Genomic DNA, 17,644 nt, shown 5'->3' on the forward strand with positions numbered 1-17,644 from the left:
AGAACACTGGTCTAGGGTATACATATTCAGGGCTTCCAGTCTCTCCTCATATGTTTTCTGGCGCAAACCTCCTACCATTTTCGTCGCCCTCCTCTGGACCACTTCAAGTCTTTTTATGGCCTTCGCCAGATACGGTCTCCAAAACTATCCTAATAACTGCCGTCTGTCTAGAAAGTTTCAATAACTTGCCTGAGATTTCAAGAGCCTTCTCTGTACCCTGTTTGACCTCTTCAGGCTGCACTGGTTAAGAATCCCTGGTTTAGAGTTTTCTTTTAAGAAGCAAATGAATTATTTCAGTTTGAGCGTCCAAATACTCAATTTTTATTTTTTTTTTAGTTCAAATTGTTTATTCAATGTTAGATAACAGAGTTGACATTCAGTAATACTGTAAATAATTTCATCCCCCCATTTAAATAATTAAAAAGTCAGGTCCCCAATTAAACAACAGATTGACAATATAAGTCTAAAAATCCCCATGTCTTGCGAAACTGTTTTAAGTTATTTTTCTTTCCAGCAGCCACGTTGTCATATTTCCTTACTCAACATACAACATTCCACCATGCAATCTCAGATAACGCAGGATTATTTTTCCACTCTGATAAGATATGTTGTATTGCGAGACCCATTAACGTGTTGAACAGCTTAGCTGCAGGTTTGTCCAGAATTTCAGGTAAAGCTGCAGACCTCAAAACTATAATTCTATAGGAAAGCGGCATCACAAAATGGAAAATATTTTCAATTCATATCCAAACGTAGTTCCAGAATTGTCTCACATTAGTACAGGCGGATAGCATGTGTTTAAAAGTTCCCACCTCCAAATGACATGACCAACACTTATTGTTTCCCCCCCCCCCACCTCTTGATAACTTAGACACTTTAAATCAGTGTCCCGCAGTGGTATGGCTTGAGGCACCTGGAAGTACGTGGATATCGCCGTGATGACATCATGCACATGTGTGACATCATCATGTGTGTCTGTGAAGGCCCTCCAGGCATGCCCTGAGTTGCCAGTGGGGGGTGCCAGACGGGAAGAGAGCCAGAGAGAAGGCTAGGTGCTGGTGCCCACTGATTGCCTACAGGACGTGCCTCTCGCCATGAGAGGCACGTCCTGTGAGCAGTCAGTTTGTGCCGCCACCTCTCCTCCTCCCCGGTGTACTGTGGCACACCTGAAATCTCAGGAGGCACACAGTTTAAGATACACTGCTTTAAATGGAGTCCAAAGTGCTCGGTGAGTCACATAGAACAGGGATTGTGTTGCAGAAGCAGAAAGGGTTGGTCTGCATACTTGTGTTTTACAAGGCAGAGAAGGATAAAAACACAATAATCAGATGAAAACAGTCGCCTCTGGTTCTGGTGTACACTACTTCATTGTGCATGTTCTGTAAAGTATGTCCTTCTGACAGTATGACTCATAGAGTGTCTTGCAGATTATCTTGTTCCTCAAATATCTGAGAACATTTCACATCTCTCTCATGATGTGTTGTGGCTAACAAGTTTGCACTTCCTTGAGAAGTCGGGTTGGATAGGAGGGGGAGGGAAATTTCATTTTATGATGAAACTACTGTGCATTAAAAAAAAAAAAGGGATCATTTTACTTTCCTGAACTGCTGAAGGAGGGCGAAACCACTGCTCCAGCTACGGTAAGTAGCCAAAGGGGTTAATTTGCACATAGCATGATAAGAATTATTCTCAACCCTACGCTGGGGTATGTTGGCGGTGATCTCAAACTCTCAGATTCACTGCTAATGCTCTTTTCAATGTGACATTGTGCCAAAGGAAAACTACCCCTGCAGTTCATAGAGTGTAGTATGTAGATACAGGAAACATATCGAGATATGTTTGGAAATTGTCATGACAGGAGAATTGTTTTATTTTTAAGCCACATTTTCTTGGTCTCTAATCTTATCTAGATGAGTCAACCTAGACATTTAAATACCTCCCCACTCTAGTGTACCAAGGACAGGAAGGTGGGGGTGGCCCACCCCAGGTGCAGATAGTTGATGGGAAGGTGCGTGGAGCGGTCGTGGGGCCAGAGCCCGCATGCGTGCAGCCGTCAGCTCTACCAGCCCCCACTGGAGACGGGGCAGGGGGACCAGCAGAGCCGATGGCGATAAGCAGGCAGACTACGACCCCGCGACTACTCCACAGCTCCGCGACTGCTCCATGCACTGCCTGGAGAAGGGAGTGCTCCATTCTAGGTGGCCGCCAAGACAGGTACACCACTGCTTCCACAGCATGAATGTACAAGGCGACTCCCTTTAGTATAGGGGTCTCAAAGTCCCTCCTTGAGGGCCGCAATCCAGTCGAGTTTTCAGGATTTCCCCAATGAATATGCATTGAAAGCAGTGCATGCGCATAGATCTCATGCATATTCATTGGGGAAATCCTGAAAACCCGACCGGATTGCGGCCTTCAAGGAGGGACTTTGAGACCCCTGCTTTAGTACATCTTTTTTATTTTCATTATGCTTAATCGATAGGAATAGAAATGTCTAGGGGATCACAGCTTCTTTGTCAGGATTATTAACCCAGGGTTTTCCTGGCACAGCAATATTACAGTGTTCACAAAGTTTCCTGTGGATGAAACATGCTACCCTGTTGGGTCTATAGGCTGAATTTAAGCACTTCCCGCTCAGTGATGAGGTATGTGACTGTTTCCAATTCAGTGTATAAAATCTGCATTTGTCTGATTTCAACTGGGTTTGGGTTTTTTTTACCTACACTAGTTATGAATAATTTTGTCCATTGGCAGTTATCAGTCTTTAGGTTTATATTCATCTCTCCTTAACTATTCAAGGGACAAGTTTTGATCTACTAATTTCTAAAATAATTTTCTGTAATTCCCACTGTAATGTGTGTTTTAGCCTGGTTTGCTGATCTAGTTATTTAATTTTTTTAAAAATTTTGTTTTGCATGACTTTTCCCCCAAGTACCAGTAGGTGGTGTCATATACAATTTGTTGAAAAGTGAGGGCAATTAGATGGCTGTGTGTTGGATGATTGAAGTGATCTGGTTGGGCAGTAGGGGGGTCAAAAGTCACGATAGAAACAGAGGTTTTGCCAGAGCTATGGATTTTGTACACAAGCAGTAAAAGGTTTTACATTATGTGGTGGGAGAGCGGCAGCCAGTGGGCTAATTTGAGAAGAGGTGTTACATGATCATAGTTTCTATGCCCAGTTGTAAGTTTGATAACAGTGTTTTGTGGTGGTAACTGAGTCAACTATCCAGATGGCGAACTGAATACATTTACAGTAGAACAGCAATATTTTTGCCTAACTTTATCCAGATAGTTTCCCGCTCCGTTCACATACAGTGCCCCTTTCCTGCAGGCACTTCTGGATTGTGCAAAGGTGGTCTGTGAGGGTAGTGTTTTTATTTTATTTTATTTATTTATTTCAATTTTTATCCTGTCCTCCCAGTAGCTCAGAACGGCCTACAAGCAAACATTCACAGTGGAGTATATTTGGACAATATTTGATATATTATATGACATGTTGATGAACTTTCATGGTTTAGCAGGCTGCTAGGCCATTTATCCAGGTAATGAATGGATTTGAATATCAACCTCCTTAGTTGCTAATATTAGTGGGGCCTAGACTGAGCTGTTGATCAAGAGATTTTGGTTTTCTATACCCAGATTCAAGGCCATACAGGTACACTATTCCTCTCTTCTATTAAACTGCGCTTGCAGTTTCTAGCACGGGGAGCCGCGCAGAATAGCCCCCACTGCTCCCGACGCTCATAGAGTTCCTTTGAGCGTCGGGAGCAGCGCGGGCCATTCAGCGCGGCTCTCTGTGCTAAAAACTGCTAGCGCCGTGTAATAGAAGAGGGGGTATGGCCCTCTTGTACTATGGCAGGGGTGTCAAAGTCCCTCCTCGAGGGCCGCAATCCAGTCGGGTTTTCAGGATTTCCCCAATGGCTACGCATGTGATCTATTTGCAGGCACTGCTTTCATGGTATGCTAGAAGATCTCATGCATATTCATTGGGGAAATCCTGAAAACCCGACTGGATTGCGGCCCTCGAGGAGGGACTTTGACACCCCTGCGCTAATCGATTTAACGCACGCTAAATGCTAACGCGTTAGCGTTTAGCGTGTCCTAATCGGTTGGAGCACCTTAGTAAAAGAGGGGTTATGTATTTCCTTGCTTACAATCAAGTTGGTACCTTGGCCAACGGAGAGAAGAATGTCTTGCCCAAGTTTACAAGAAGATTCAGTGGAAAAAGTAGAGTTTGAATTCTGGCTTCCCTTGTTCTTTTTTTTAATTTTTTAATTTATAATTTTGAATACATTACAATATCCAATAATTCCAAAGGAAAAAAGGAAAATCACACAAAACAATACATAATCAAATCATACATACATAATTCCTTTTAAGCCCACATTAATGGGGAGCACATATTACTATTTCTAATCAAATAAATTCAAGAAAAATAAAGGACAATAATTCTCGGTTCACACTAGAGAACCTTGAATCATTCCTTACTAGATGGGATATTATTTTAAATTAATTCTCCTCATATTCTCAGCTAGGTGAAACAAACTCGTTTCGTTTCCTGTTTCGTGATTACGAGTTTACACCTAGTAGCGTCTACCACGAACTTTCAAGACTCAAAGTAGACAAAGCCATGGGGTCAGACAATCTACACCCCAGGGTTCTCAGAGAGCTGAGTGAAGTTCTGGCTGAACCACTATCCGTACTTTTCAATCTTTCCATGCGCACGGGAAAAGTACCCCTAGACTGGAAAACAGCTAACGTAATTCCACTCCACAAAAAGGGCTGCAGAACAGAGACAGGAAATTATAGACCGGTGAGTCTTACATCCATAGTGTGCAAACTCATGGAAACACTGATCAAACAGGAACTTGACAAAATTCTAGACGAAGAAAATTTACGTGATCCACATCAACACGGATTTACCAGGGGAAGGTCCTGCCAATCTAATCTGATTGACTTCTTTGATTGGGTGACCAGTCATCTGGATGCCGGAGAGTCCCTTGACGTGATATATTTGGATTTCAGCAAAGCTTTTGATAGCGTCCCACACCGCAGGCTGTTGAACAAACTAAAATCGATGGGATTAGGGGATACATTCACTACATGGGTAAGGGATTGGCTAGATGGTAGGCTTCAAAGGGTGATGGTAAACGGTACCCCCTCCAAAACGTCAGCAGTGATGAGTGGAGTACCTCAGGGCTCCGTCTTAGGGCCGATTCTATTCAATTTATTCATAGGAGATTTGACCCTAGGACTTAGAGGAAAAGTATCACTGTTTGCCGACGATGCCAAACTATGCAACATAGTTGGCAAAAGCAGTGTGCCTGACTTTATGACGCAGGACCTAAGACAGCTTGAACAGTGGTCATCAACTTGGCAGCTAGGCTTCAATGCTAAAAAATGTAAAGTAATGCACCTAGGCAAAAAAAATCCACACAGAACTTACACACTAAATGGTGAAACCTTGTCCAGGACCACGGTGGAACGTGATTTAGGAGTGATCATTAGCGACGACATGAAGGCTGCCAATCAAGTAGAGAAGGCTTCGTCTAAGGCAAGACAAATGATGGGCTGTATCCGTAGGGGTTTTGTCAGCAGAAAACCTGAAGTCATAATGCCGCTGTACAGATCCATGGTGAGACCTCATCTCGAGTATTGTGTTCAATTCTGGAGACCACACTACCGAAAAGATGTGTTGAGAATTGAGTCGGTTCAGCGAATGGCTACCAGGATGGTCTTGGGGCTCAGGGATCTCACGTATGAAGAAAGGTTAAAAAAACTGCGGATGTACTCACTGGAGGAGCGAAGAGAGAGAGGGGACATGATTGAGACCTTTAAGTATATTACTGGGCGTATAGAGGTGAATGATGATATCTTCAGTCTTACAGGGCCCTCAGTAACCAGAGGACACTCGCTGAAAATCAGGGGAGGGAAATTTCGGGGTGATGCTAGGAAGTACTTCTTCACCGAAAGGGTGGTCGATCATTGGAACGAGCTGCCTCAGCGGGTGATTGAGGCCAGCAGCGTGTTAGATTTCAAGAGAAAATGGGATATTCATGTGGGATCTCTAGGAGAGTAAGAATCAGGGAGTGGGTCATTGGTATGGGCAGACTCGATGGGCTATAGCCCTTTTCTGCCGTCAATTTCTATGTTTCTATGTTTCTAACTCATTTCTGTTCTCTCGCAACTAAAAATTGTTGTAGTTGTATAGGATCCCAAAAGGCATACTCAATATCTTGTAACTTAACCAAACATTTACAGGGAAATTTCAGGTAAAAAGATGCCTCTAGGGCCAAAGGCTTCCCTTGTTCTAAGCCAGCTGCTTCAGCTGTTAATGCTTTTCATATGAAGATATAGGCCGATTCTTCAACTGTACAGCCCTCTGCAGCAATTGCATTTGAGTGGAGATGTAGCTGCTTTGTTTTACTGTCATTTTTCCATCTGTAATAAGATAATAATCCTGTTTTCATGTACTGTCGTTTAAAAAATTTGCATCTCCCATACCCTGTCCTCAAATTTCTCCCAGTTCCCTTCTCCCAAATCGCCTTTTGGTCTTACTCTTTTATTCATGGGCCATAAATTCTTCAAGGGACAGGAGCAATCCCCATTTTCTTCTGCCTTGCTGAACTATTAGTTCAAACGGTGCTGGCATTTGAATCTGCCATATAACTAAATGTCACGACATTACATTACATTAGGGATTTCTATTCCGCCATTTCTTTGCAGTTCAAGGCGGATTACAAAAGAATTATCCAAGATGTGTTACAACAAGAACTTACAAAAAAAAAAAAAAAAATTGGTCATTTTCAAAAAGAATAAGAAATGAGTAAGGTTATTTGTTTGGGGTAGTTGGCTTTAGTGAAAATGCCATTTTTCATGATAGATATTCAAAATCATATCCAAAGTACACTTTCACAAGAAAAATCTAAAGTCAAGTGGAACATAAACAGTGCTGCTTGGGTTTTAAATGTGCTGTGCCATGAAAAATGGAGGAAAAAGCCTCTGACCGGAACCCTCCCACCTCCACAAGGGTGGTTAATAGGTGATTAGGTGATAACCAAACAACAAAGAAAAAGGAAACCCCAATGGTTCACAGATGAGGTATCATACCTCGTCAAGGAGAAGAAAAGAACATTTCTATCATACAAACGCATGGGGGAAAAAGAAGCAAACATTGAATACAGGACAAAGTCTGCAGCGGTCAAAACAGCAGTCAGGGAGGCCAAACTTCGTATGGAAGAAACTCTAGCGAAGAACATTAAGAAAGGGGACAAATCCTTCTTCAGGTACATTAGCGACAGGAAAAAGAACGCAAACGGGATAGTATGCCTTAGAACGCCAGACGGGAATTATGTGGAAACAGATTCTGATAAAGCCAAACTACTGAATGATTACTTCTGTTCAGTCTTTACCTGCGAGGCACCAGGGCAAGGGCCACGTCTGGAAGCAAAGCAAAGCATGGAAGACCCATTTATAGAAGTTTGAGTTCACACCAGCTGATGTTTACAGAGAACTGTCAAGACTCAAGGTGAACAAAGCCATGGGACCGGACAATCTGCACCCAAGAGTGCTCAGAGAGCTATGCGATGTTTTGGCGGAACCGTTAGCCATGCTCTTCAATCTCTCCCTAAGTACGGGGAGAGTCCCCCTGGACTGGAAAACTGCCAACGTTGTTCCTCTGCACAAAAAGGGTTGCAGAACGGAGGCTGCGAATTACAGACCAGTAAGTCTCACATCAATAGTGTGTAAACTCATGGAAACTCTACTTAAAGGGAAATTAGACACGATATTGGATGAGGGGAATCTGAGGGATCCCTGTCAACATGGATTCACTAGGGGCAGGTCATGCCAATCCAATCTTATCAGCTTCTTTGACTGGGTGACAGGAAAGCTAGACTCGGGAGAGTCTCTGGACATAGTGCACTTGGATTTCAGTAAAGCGTTTGACAGTGTCCCACACCGTAGACTATTAAACAAGATGAAATCGATGGGGTTAGGTGAGAAACTAACTGCATGGGTCAATGATTGGCTGAGTGGAAGACTTCAGAGGGTGGTGGTCAATGGCTCCCTCTCTAAGACATCGGAGGTGACTAGCGGAGTGCCGCAGGGCTCAGTCCTGGGACCATCCCTTTTTAACATATTCATAAGGGACTTGACCCGAGGGCTTCAGGGTAAAGTAGCGCTGTTTGCCGACGCCGCCAAACTGTGTAATATAGTAGGTGAAAGCAATCTCACGGATGGTATGACGCAGGATCTGATCAAGTTGGAAAACTGGTCCTCGACATGGCAGCTGGGCTTCAACGCTAAGAAGTGTAAGGTGATGCATCTCGGCAGCAGAAATCCATGCAGAACATACACCTTGAATGGAAAAACACTAGCTAGGACTTCAGAAGAACGGGACTTGGGAGTAATCATCAGTGCAGACATGAAGGCTGCCAAACAAGAAGAGAAGGCCTCATCCAAGGCAAAGCAAATGATGGGATGTATCAATAGAAGCTTCGTCAGCCGTAAACCTGAAGTCATAATGCCATTGTACAGAACCATGGTGAGACCTCATCTGGAGTACTGTGTGCAATTCTGGAGGCCACATTACCGTAAAGATGTGCTTCGAGCTGAGTCAGTCCAGCGAATGGCCACTAGGATGGTCTCCGGACTCAAGGGCCTCTCATACGAGGAAAGACTGGGCAAGTTGCAGCTCTACTCTCTAGAGGAGCGCAGGGAGAGGGGTGACATGATTGAGACATTTAAGTACGTCACAGGTCGTGTCGAGGTGGAAAATGACATATTCTTTCCTAAGGGACCTTCAGTCACAAGGGGGCACCCGCTCAAACTCAGAGGAGGGAAATTTAGTGGTGGCATGCAGTGTTCCCGCTAAGCTGCGCTGGCGTGCGCTGGCGCACAAAATATTAGGTCGCAGCGCACAAGTTTCTCGTCACAGCGCAGGACCGGCAAGATTGACTCATTTGAACTTCTGCAAGATCAGCATCGGAAGCGTGCGCTGGGCCGGAGAGATCTTGGGGAGCCTCCGACAGTGGCTTTCTCCCCTCTCTGCAGCTCTCCTTTACTTCCCAGCGCAGCGATTCACGAAGGCAGCCTCGGGGCTTTTGCTGAGTCGCGGCTGCCTCTGATGATGCAACTTCCTCTTTCCTCAGAGGCGGCGCGACACAACAAAGGACCCGAGGCTGCCTTCGTGAATCGCTGCGCTGGGAAGTAAGAAGAGCTGCTGGGAGGGGAGAAAACCACTATCAGTCTGGGAAGCTGCTGGGCAGGGGAAAAAAGGGACAGCTGCTACTGGAAAGGGAGACGGAGAGATGCTTCTGGGAGGGGAGGAGGGAAAGGAATCTGGGAAGCTGCTGGGCAAGGAAAAAAAAGGGACAGCTGCTACTGGAGAGGGAGACGGAGAGATGCTGCTGGGAGGGGAGGAAGGGAAGAGAGTTACTGCTGGACAGGAGGCTGGGAGAAAGAAAGAAAGGGGGCAGGCAGGGAAACAGAAGGAAAGAAGAGAAACAGAAAAAAAGAAAGAAAGGTCAGGGAGAGAGGAAGAAAAAGTTGGGGGAGGGAATGAGGTGTGGAGGAGAGAAAGCATACAGGCTGATAGAAGGGAAGAAAGATTGGATGCACAGTCAGAAGAAGAAAGTGCAACCAGAAATCACCAGACAAGGTAGGAAAAATGATTTTATTTTAAATTTAGCAAAGTGGAGGCAGTATTACCACAGTTTTCAAAGGAATTTGCCCAAATAACTTAATAGTTAACTGGGTAAATTCCCAGAGATGAAAACTTCCCTTCACTTACTATGCACAGTTCTGAATTTATATCTGCTGTCTATATTTTACAATATGGTCCCCTTTTACTAAACCGCAATAGTGGTTTTTAGCGCAGGGAGCCTATGAGCGTCAAGAGCAGTGCTGGGCATTCAGCGCAGCTCCCTGCGCTAAAAACTGCTATTGTGGTTTAATAAAAAGGATGGAGGGTATATTTGTCTATTTTTGTATGCTATAAAAACCAAATACAGAGAGAGACTGAGAGCTGTTGACGAAGAGCTACGTGTGTGTCTTTCTTCCATTCCAGCCAGAATATCAGCTTTGTGTTCAGCCAAACAGGCCCAGGTTTCGCACTGAATAAAGTATTTTATAATTTTTATAATTTTTATTTCATAATAAAGTAATTATAAAATACTTTCTTTGTGTTTATTTGATTCCTATTCAAGAGAATTACTTTATATATAGTCAATATAGGCAGAGAGTTAAATTTTTTAACATTTTCTAATGGTGGTGTGCCTCGTGATTTTTTTCATGAAACAAGTGTGCCTTTGCCCAAAAAAGGTTGAAAAACACTGGTCTAGAAATTGAAAGCATCAAACGTATTGTCTTCTGGACTGTTTTTAATTTACAGTTTACACATATGGATGTAACAGACATAACTACATTTGTTGTAAAACATTTATTAAGATATCATTTCATCCCTACAATTTCTGTGTTCTTAAAAATATTATTTAACGTTATTTAATTTAGCGTGTAGGCCTAAAATTCCTTTGAATACCTCGTCCTCATGTATCAGCAACTTTGACAACATATTTATTTGGCTCATAACTTGCTGGCGCCCGATATTTTTAGCTCACAGTGAAAAAAGTTTGCTCACAACACCCGCCCGCTTAGAGGGAACACTGGCTGGTGACACCAGGAAGTATTTCTTCACAGAAAGGGTGGTAGATCACTGGAACAAACTTCCGGTGCAGGTGATCAAGGCCACCAGCGTGCTCGACTTTAAGTATAAATGGGACATCCAGGTGGGATCCCTACGTGGGTCGAGCAGCACTCAGACTTAATGGTGTGGGTGAGTAGAGTGGGCAGACTTGATGGGCTGTAGCCCTTTTCTGCCGTCATCTTTCTATGTTTCTAACCTCACTGGCAAAAAACCTCCAATGCACTCCCAAAATGTAAAAACCTTAAGCAGGGCTGTTTGTGCTGAGTGATAGGAGAAAAATCATGCCAGCCACTTGTCAGCTTCTGCCCCTTGAAGACTTAAGACCCATAAATGGGGTACAAGGTTTGGGAGTAAATCTGGGGAGACTTGGAGGATAGGGAAGAGGGTTTAGGGGGAGGAGGCTGCAATAAAGTTTGTTCTAATTATGTAATATATTTATTTCTGTATTTCTTTTTTTTTGTTAATAAACAAAATGAAACAAAAAGACCCAAATTAAAATTTTTAAAAACCCTATGCACACCCTACTTAACAAATGTCAGCTTTCTCCAGGCCGCATGCCAATATATATGTGGTTCTCAAATGGTTTTATAGCTTTTAAACAGAGGTAAAGAGAATATAAGGGCAGATATTTATTCGTTCAGTTGTGTGGTCTATTACTATAATAAATTTAAGAGACTAGGGGCTCCATTTACGAAGGCGCGTTAGCGGTTTAACGTGCATAATAGCGCGCGCTAAACCACCGGCCGCGCTAGCCACTACCGCCTCCTCTTGAGCAGGCGATGGTTTTTCGGCTAGCGCGGGGGTTAACGCGTGATAAAAAGTCGCCGTGCGATAAAGCCGCTAACGCGGCTTAGTAAAAGGAACCCTAAATGGTTAATTAAATAGTTACTGTATTTTCACGTAGATAACGTGCACCCGTGTAAAACGCGCACACGGGTATAGCGCGCGAAAAGCCCAAATTTATGTACAGAAATTTTTATATACCGCGCACACCTGTATACCGCGCGTGCTGCCCGACTCTCCTTTCGCCCGCCCCGACTCTCCTCTGGAGACCCCGACTCTCTTTTCGCCCGCCCCGACTCTCCTTTCCCCCTTGAAGTCCTGTCCCTACCCTGAAAGCCTGATGCCCCCCCCCCGAAGTCCGATTCACCCCCCCCCGCAGGACCGCTCGCACCCCCACCCCGAAGGACCACTCGCACGCACCCGCACCCCCACCCCGAAGGACCGCTCGCATCCCCACAGCCTCCCCCCCTCCCCCATGGAGAAGCTGTCTACCTTGTTTCCGGATGCCAGCCCAGTTGCTTCCTCTGCCGGCGGTCCTGCCCCTTCTCAGAGCCCTGTGCTGCGCTGCTTCCTCTTCAGGCGGTCCCGCCCTTTCTCTGTCAGAGAAAGGGCAGGACCGCCAGAAGAGGAAGCAGCGCAGTAGGGCTCAGAGAAGGAGCGGGACCGCCGGCAGAGGAAGCAGCTGGGCTCGCTGGCATCTGGAAACAAGGTAGACAGCTTCTCCATGGGGGAGGGGGGGAGGCTGTGGGGATGCGAGCAGTCCTTCGGGTGGGGGTACGAGCGGTCCTTCGGGGTGGGGGTGCGAGCGGTCCTTCGGGGTGGGAGTGCAAGCACTCCTTCCGGGTGATGAATCGGGCATCGGGGGGGGGGGGGGAAAACTATGTAAAAAAATTTTGTACAACGCGCTCACGCATATAACGCGCAAGGGTATGTGCGGTATGTAAAAACCACGTATAACGCGCGCGTTATATGCGAGAAAATACGGTAAATATAAAACCATTGAAAGAACCAGCTGAATTGTAGAAAAATTGTAGACAATAACTTATTTGATTCTCTTAAACCAAATTTTACTGACAGGAACAAGCCTCAGAAAACGGAGTAATTTATCTCATACTGGAATTTCTTCCAAGAGAAGAAAGAGTTTTATTCTCTTTACTCCTGATGACATCACAGGCTTGAACCCGTCCTTCCTACCGTTATTTAGACTATCAATTCATTACATTATTTAATAAATTACTTTATTGATAATTCATAAATTAATTCCTTATTAATATCTTCTTATTAATCTAATCTAAATCTTAAACAATTCATCAAATTTTAATACTTCATTAAAAGACTGTTAAAAAGGACGACAATTCAGCTTAATACTCAGGACCAGCAGCAAAAATTGCCTAAACTTTTTTAAGTGCATTGGTGCTTTAAATGTATTAAGCTGAATTGTAGTCCTTTTAAACAGACTTTTAGAGCACAGTTCTTCAACCGCCGGTCCGCGGACCGGTGTCGGTCCGCAAAAATATCTTGCCGGTCCGCAAAGGATTCAGGACCCCGCCACAGCAAAAGGTGCTGGCGTCAGCTGACGTGCAACTTCCTGTTGCCGTCGCTATGCCGGCACTCCTGCCTGCCACCAACGACTCCTGCCGCATATGTCTCCGCACCCCCAGAAAAGCAGCGGCAGGTCTGTGTGCTTTTAACTTCGGCACACAGCTGCCCCTAGGCAGTATTTTAGCGCGGTTTCATGAGGCAGCCTGGGGGCCTTTGGTAGGCCGGCCCACATCGCATCATCGAAGCGGGCCGGCCTACCAAAGGCCCCGAGGCTGCCTCATGAAACAGCGCTAAAATACTGCTTAGGGGCAGCTGTGTGCCAAAGTTAAAAGCACACAGAGCTGCTGCTAGTCTACATAGAGGGAACATTTTCTGGAGAGGGAAGGGAGAAGGGGTACTCCTGGACAAGGTAGGGGAAGAGGCTACTTAGTTAGTTATGAGATTTTAATAAAAAATTTAATGAAGTATTAAAATTTGATGAATTGTTTAAGATTTAGATTAGATTAATAAGATATTAATTTATGAATTATCAATAAAGTAATTTATTAAATAATGTAGTGAATTGATAGTCTAAATAACGGTAGGAAGGACAGGTTCAAGCCTGTGATGTCATCAGGAGTAAAGAGAATAAAACTCTTTCTTCTCTTGGAAGAAATTCCAGTATGAGATAAATTACTCCGTTTTCTGAGGCTTGTTCCCGTCAGTAAAATTTGGTTTAAGAGAATCAAGTAAGTTATTGTCTACAATTTTTCCTACAATTCAGCTGGTTCTTTCAATGGTATATTACTATATCACAACAAAACAAAGTGGATTATAGCAGTGTTCTTAAACCACCGGTCCGTGGACCAGTGCCGGTCCACAGAAATTTCCTGCCGGTTCACAGGGCCAGCACGTGCATCAGCCCCAACACAGTGTTCTTCAACCACCGGTCCACGGTGTGATCGATGTGGTGTTATCTTCGAGCCAGCTCCCTTTTCCTCACTGATTCAGTGCACAAAGCCATGGGCAGTGGCTCCTACGCGCATCCTGCGCCTGAACCGGAAGCCTTCTCTCTGACGTTGCAACGTCAGAGGGAAGGCTTCCAGATGAGGCATGGGATGCGCAAGGAGCCGCTGCCCGCAGCTTTGTGCACTGCATCAGTGAGGAAGAGGGAACCGGCCTGAAGATAACACCAGGGGCGGCATGGCCAGGCGGGAGCAGGCCAGAAGGTAAGGCATAACATGGAGGGAGGGAGACAACAAAGGTAGGGGGGAATGATTTTATTTTTGAATTTAGTGATTGAATTATGTCAATTTTGAGAATTTACATCGGCTGTCAGTGTGCTTTGTGTAGTTTAATTTTGTGCTTAACCATTATGTGTTGTTAATAAGATTATATTGTGTATCTGTGAAAAATGAATGGAAAAATTAGTGTTACAATTAGTACTATTATGGGGGGCGGGGTCTGGGGTGGAGATTGGGTAGAGATGGGCGGGGTCTGGCCCACGACTTAGCCCAGTGTTCTTCAACTGCCGGTCCACAGACCAATGCTGGTCCACAAAATAATTATTTTATTTCTGCCAGTCCATAGGTGTAAAAAGGTTGAAGAACACTGGATTGTAGAATAAAGCAATTCTAGATGCTGTATAAAAAATAAAGGGTGTTGGTCATATGCACAATGTTGGCCAGTGGATCCCAAAGCTAGACCTAGAGGCACCCCAGCCAGACAGGTTTTCAGGATATATACAGTGAATATTCATGGTGCCCTTGAGCACTGGAAGTGAAAATCAAGGTTCTAAGAAGATGGAGGTGTCGGTGCATCCTCATGAAGCACATAAGTTAGAGGAAAGTTTTCCAAGGGAGAAAGAAAAAAAAAATCACTCATATTTTTGCACAATAGAAAGGGACTCTCCCTTTTAAAAATGGGAGACTGTATATTTGTACCATAAGTAGGCCGAGTTCAGGTGACTTTCGCAAGTGAAAATGACCACATCCTGCTCTGGCCGCATGTGGCAGACGCTGCTGGAGTTCAAATGCTGGCACAGTGACAGCGTGCAGCTTTATCCTTTGAGGTCTGTCTTAAAAGCATACTCTTTCATTGTATTTGTTTGAAAATCAATTGGTGGCTTGGACGAGTTACTACAAAAGTATGTTCTCTCTTAAATGGAACGCATTCCTGACATCCCAAAATGTTTAAAGAAATTTCCAAAGACTAGACTCACCCCAGATGCTGTAAAAAAAAATATGTATGCATGAATGCGCACGCTTTTTGCCTATATGAGAGAACATCTAGGCTATTTTAACTTAAATAGATTCTAAACATTTTGGAATAAGAATTTCATCCCCTGGAAACACTATTTCACTGATTTATTGTTTGGAATGTTTGTGTATCCTCTCTTATGAAAAGGTAATAAAAATCCTTTTTAAATTAATTTGACAAATTGTAGTGCAAAAGGCAATGATTCCTTCTTGGTTAAAATCGCTTGTTTACTCTTGCCATAGAATTTGTGCAAGATCGGTGGAAAGATATCTAATGCCCTCCCAGGGGTGGCTCAATGCCATCTGCTGCCTCAGGCAAGGGATCATATGGCTCCCTCCCACCAGACACACATAAGGGAGGATCCTGGGCCCAGAGGCACTAAAAATGGTTGCTCAAGCCAAGTGGGTCTCTGTGGGTCGATTCATTGTCCAGTTTTAAAACTGCAATCCATTTTCCAACGACTTTGCATGCAAATTAGTTTTGTGGAGGTCTGTCATAATCCCACCCCACCAGTTGTTAGAAAACCGACTTTGACACATATGCAGAGATGATAGAGGAAGGCTGAACAGCAGTGCTGCAGGGGAGGTCCTGAAGCAGCCTCCTGCGGGAGATGGTAAAAAACCAGGATTTTCAGGATCTCCAAGATGTAGGGCAGACCACCTTCCTCATCTCCTCATCTGCACAAGCCTCAAACCCTTTAAAATCCTAAGTAGCAACATTCTAGAGCTCAGATTGTGATGTCATAATTCCTCATTCCACCAATGCCTAAGCTCCGTCCTCATCTACGCAAGCCTCAAACCCTTTAAAATCATAAGTAGCAACATTCTAGAGCTCAGATTGTGATGTCATAATGCCTCATTCCACCAATGCCTAAGCTCCGTCCTCATCTGCACAAGCCTCAAACCCTTTAAAATCATAAGTAGCAACATTCTAGAGCTCAGATTGTGATGTCATAATGCCTCATTCCACCAATGCCTAAGCTCCGTCCTCATCTGCACAAGCCTCAAACCCTTTAAAATCATAAGTAGCAACATTCTAGAGCTCAGATTGTGATGTCATAATGCCTCATTCCACCAATGCCTAAGCTCTCTCCTCATCTGCATAAGCCTCAAACCCTTTAAAATCATAAATAGCAACATTATAGAGCTCAGATTGTGATGTCATAATGCCTCATTCCACCAATGTCTAAGCTCCGTCCTCATCTGCACAAGCCTCAAACCCTTTAAAATCATAAGTAGCAACATTCTAGAGCTCAGATTGTGATGTCATAATGCCTCATTCCACCAATGCCTAAGCTCCGTCCTCATCTACGCAAGCCTCAAACCCTTTAAAATCATAAATAGCAACATTCTAGAGCTCAGATTGTGACGTCAGAATGCCTCATTCCACCAATGCCTAAGCTCCGTCCTCATCTACGCAAGCCTCAAACCCTTTAAAATCATAAGTAGTAACATTCTAGAGCTCAGATTGTGATGTCATAATTCCTCATTCCACAAATGCCTAAGCTCCGCCCTCATCTGCACAAGCCTCAAGGCATAACCTAGTATGAAGAAGGGCTGAAGATTGTAGTGTTATGTATTGCGGGGCGGGGGGTTGTGCTGGGAACCCAGGAGGGGAAGCGCTGTGTAATATGGGGGATTTCGGAGGGCAGTGCGTGTCACTGTGCTTTCCCGCCTAGTTACTTTCTGTCTCGTGCCTTCTCTCTCACTTTCTCTCTCTCTCTATCCCGCAGGTGGGCGGCTGTGTGGAGGCGGACAGAGGCGGCACATCCGCCCGAGGGCCGCGGTCGGTCCAACCAGAAAAGAGGAGCCGGAGGAGCGACGCGGGCCGGAAGTGGAGGTCGCGGGGCGAGATTTCTGAGCGGCGATGTGAGGAAGGAAAGCAACAACCGCCGAGTGGGGGACATGAGCCGCTTCCCGGCGGTCTCTCCCCTCCCCCTGCTACTGCTGTTGTGTGGCCCCTCGACCCGTCTGCTCGCAGGTATTGGAGGAGGGCGCACACGGGACGGGCACCACGGAGAAACACCCTTGCTCCCCCTTCTGTTTTTAAAACAAGTTAAAGAGATTCCACGCTGATGGCAAATGCGATTTCCCGTACTTCTAAGTAGAGGTGGTCATTGGGCTTGAAGAACTGGTTGGGATGTAACAAAGGACTCGGGAGGATCTAAAGCAGGGGTAGGGAACTCCGGTCCTCGAGAGCCCTATTCCAGTCGGGTTTTCAGGATTTCCCCAATGAATATGCATTGAAAGCAGTGCATGCACATAGATCTCATGCATATTCATTGCGGAAATCCTGAAAACCCGACTGGAATACGGCTCTGGAGGACCGGAGTTCCCTACCCCCCCCCCCCCCCCGAGCTAAAGTTTTTTTAACGGAAAG

The 17,644-nt window shown here is 44.9% G+C and overlaps 1 protein-coding gene across 2 annotated transcripts in view; it reads left to right on the forward strand.

Annotated features, from left to right (window-relative positions):
* The first annotated feature begins 1,585 nt into the window (after positions 1 to 1,585).
* The window catches only part of IFNGR2 (interferon gamma receptor 2), a 79,796-nt gene continuing 63,737 nt past the window's right edge, over positions 1,586 to 17,644 (forward strand). The window contains exons 1-2 of one of the 2 annotated variants that reach the window (XM_033949226.1): positions 1,586 to 1,640; positions 16,998 to 17,245. In XM_033949226.1, coding sequence (XP_033805117.1) covers positions 17,170 to 17,245 — 76 coding nt within the window. In that variant the 5' untranslated portion in view covers positions 1,586 to 1,640; positions 16,998 to 17,169. Of the gene's footprint in view, positions 1,641 to 16,833; positions 17,246 to 17,644 lie in introns of those variants that run through there. The other variant, XM_033949225.1, reaches the window with a different exon arrangement.

Source organism: Geotrypetes seraphini, chromosome 6 (genome assembly GCF_902459505.1).
Source record: "Geotrypetes seraphini chromosome 6, aGeoSer1.1, whole genome shotgun sequence".
In the NCBI taxonomy this organism is placed as follows: Eukaryota; Metazoa; Chordata; class Amphibia; order Gymnophiona; family Dermophiidae; genus Geotrypetes; species Geotrypetes seraphini.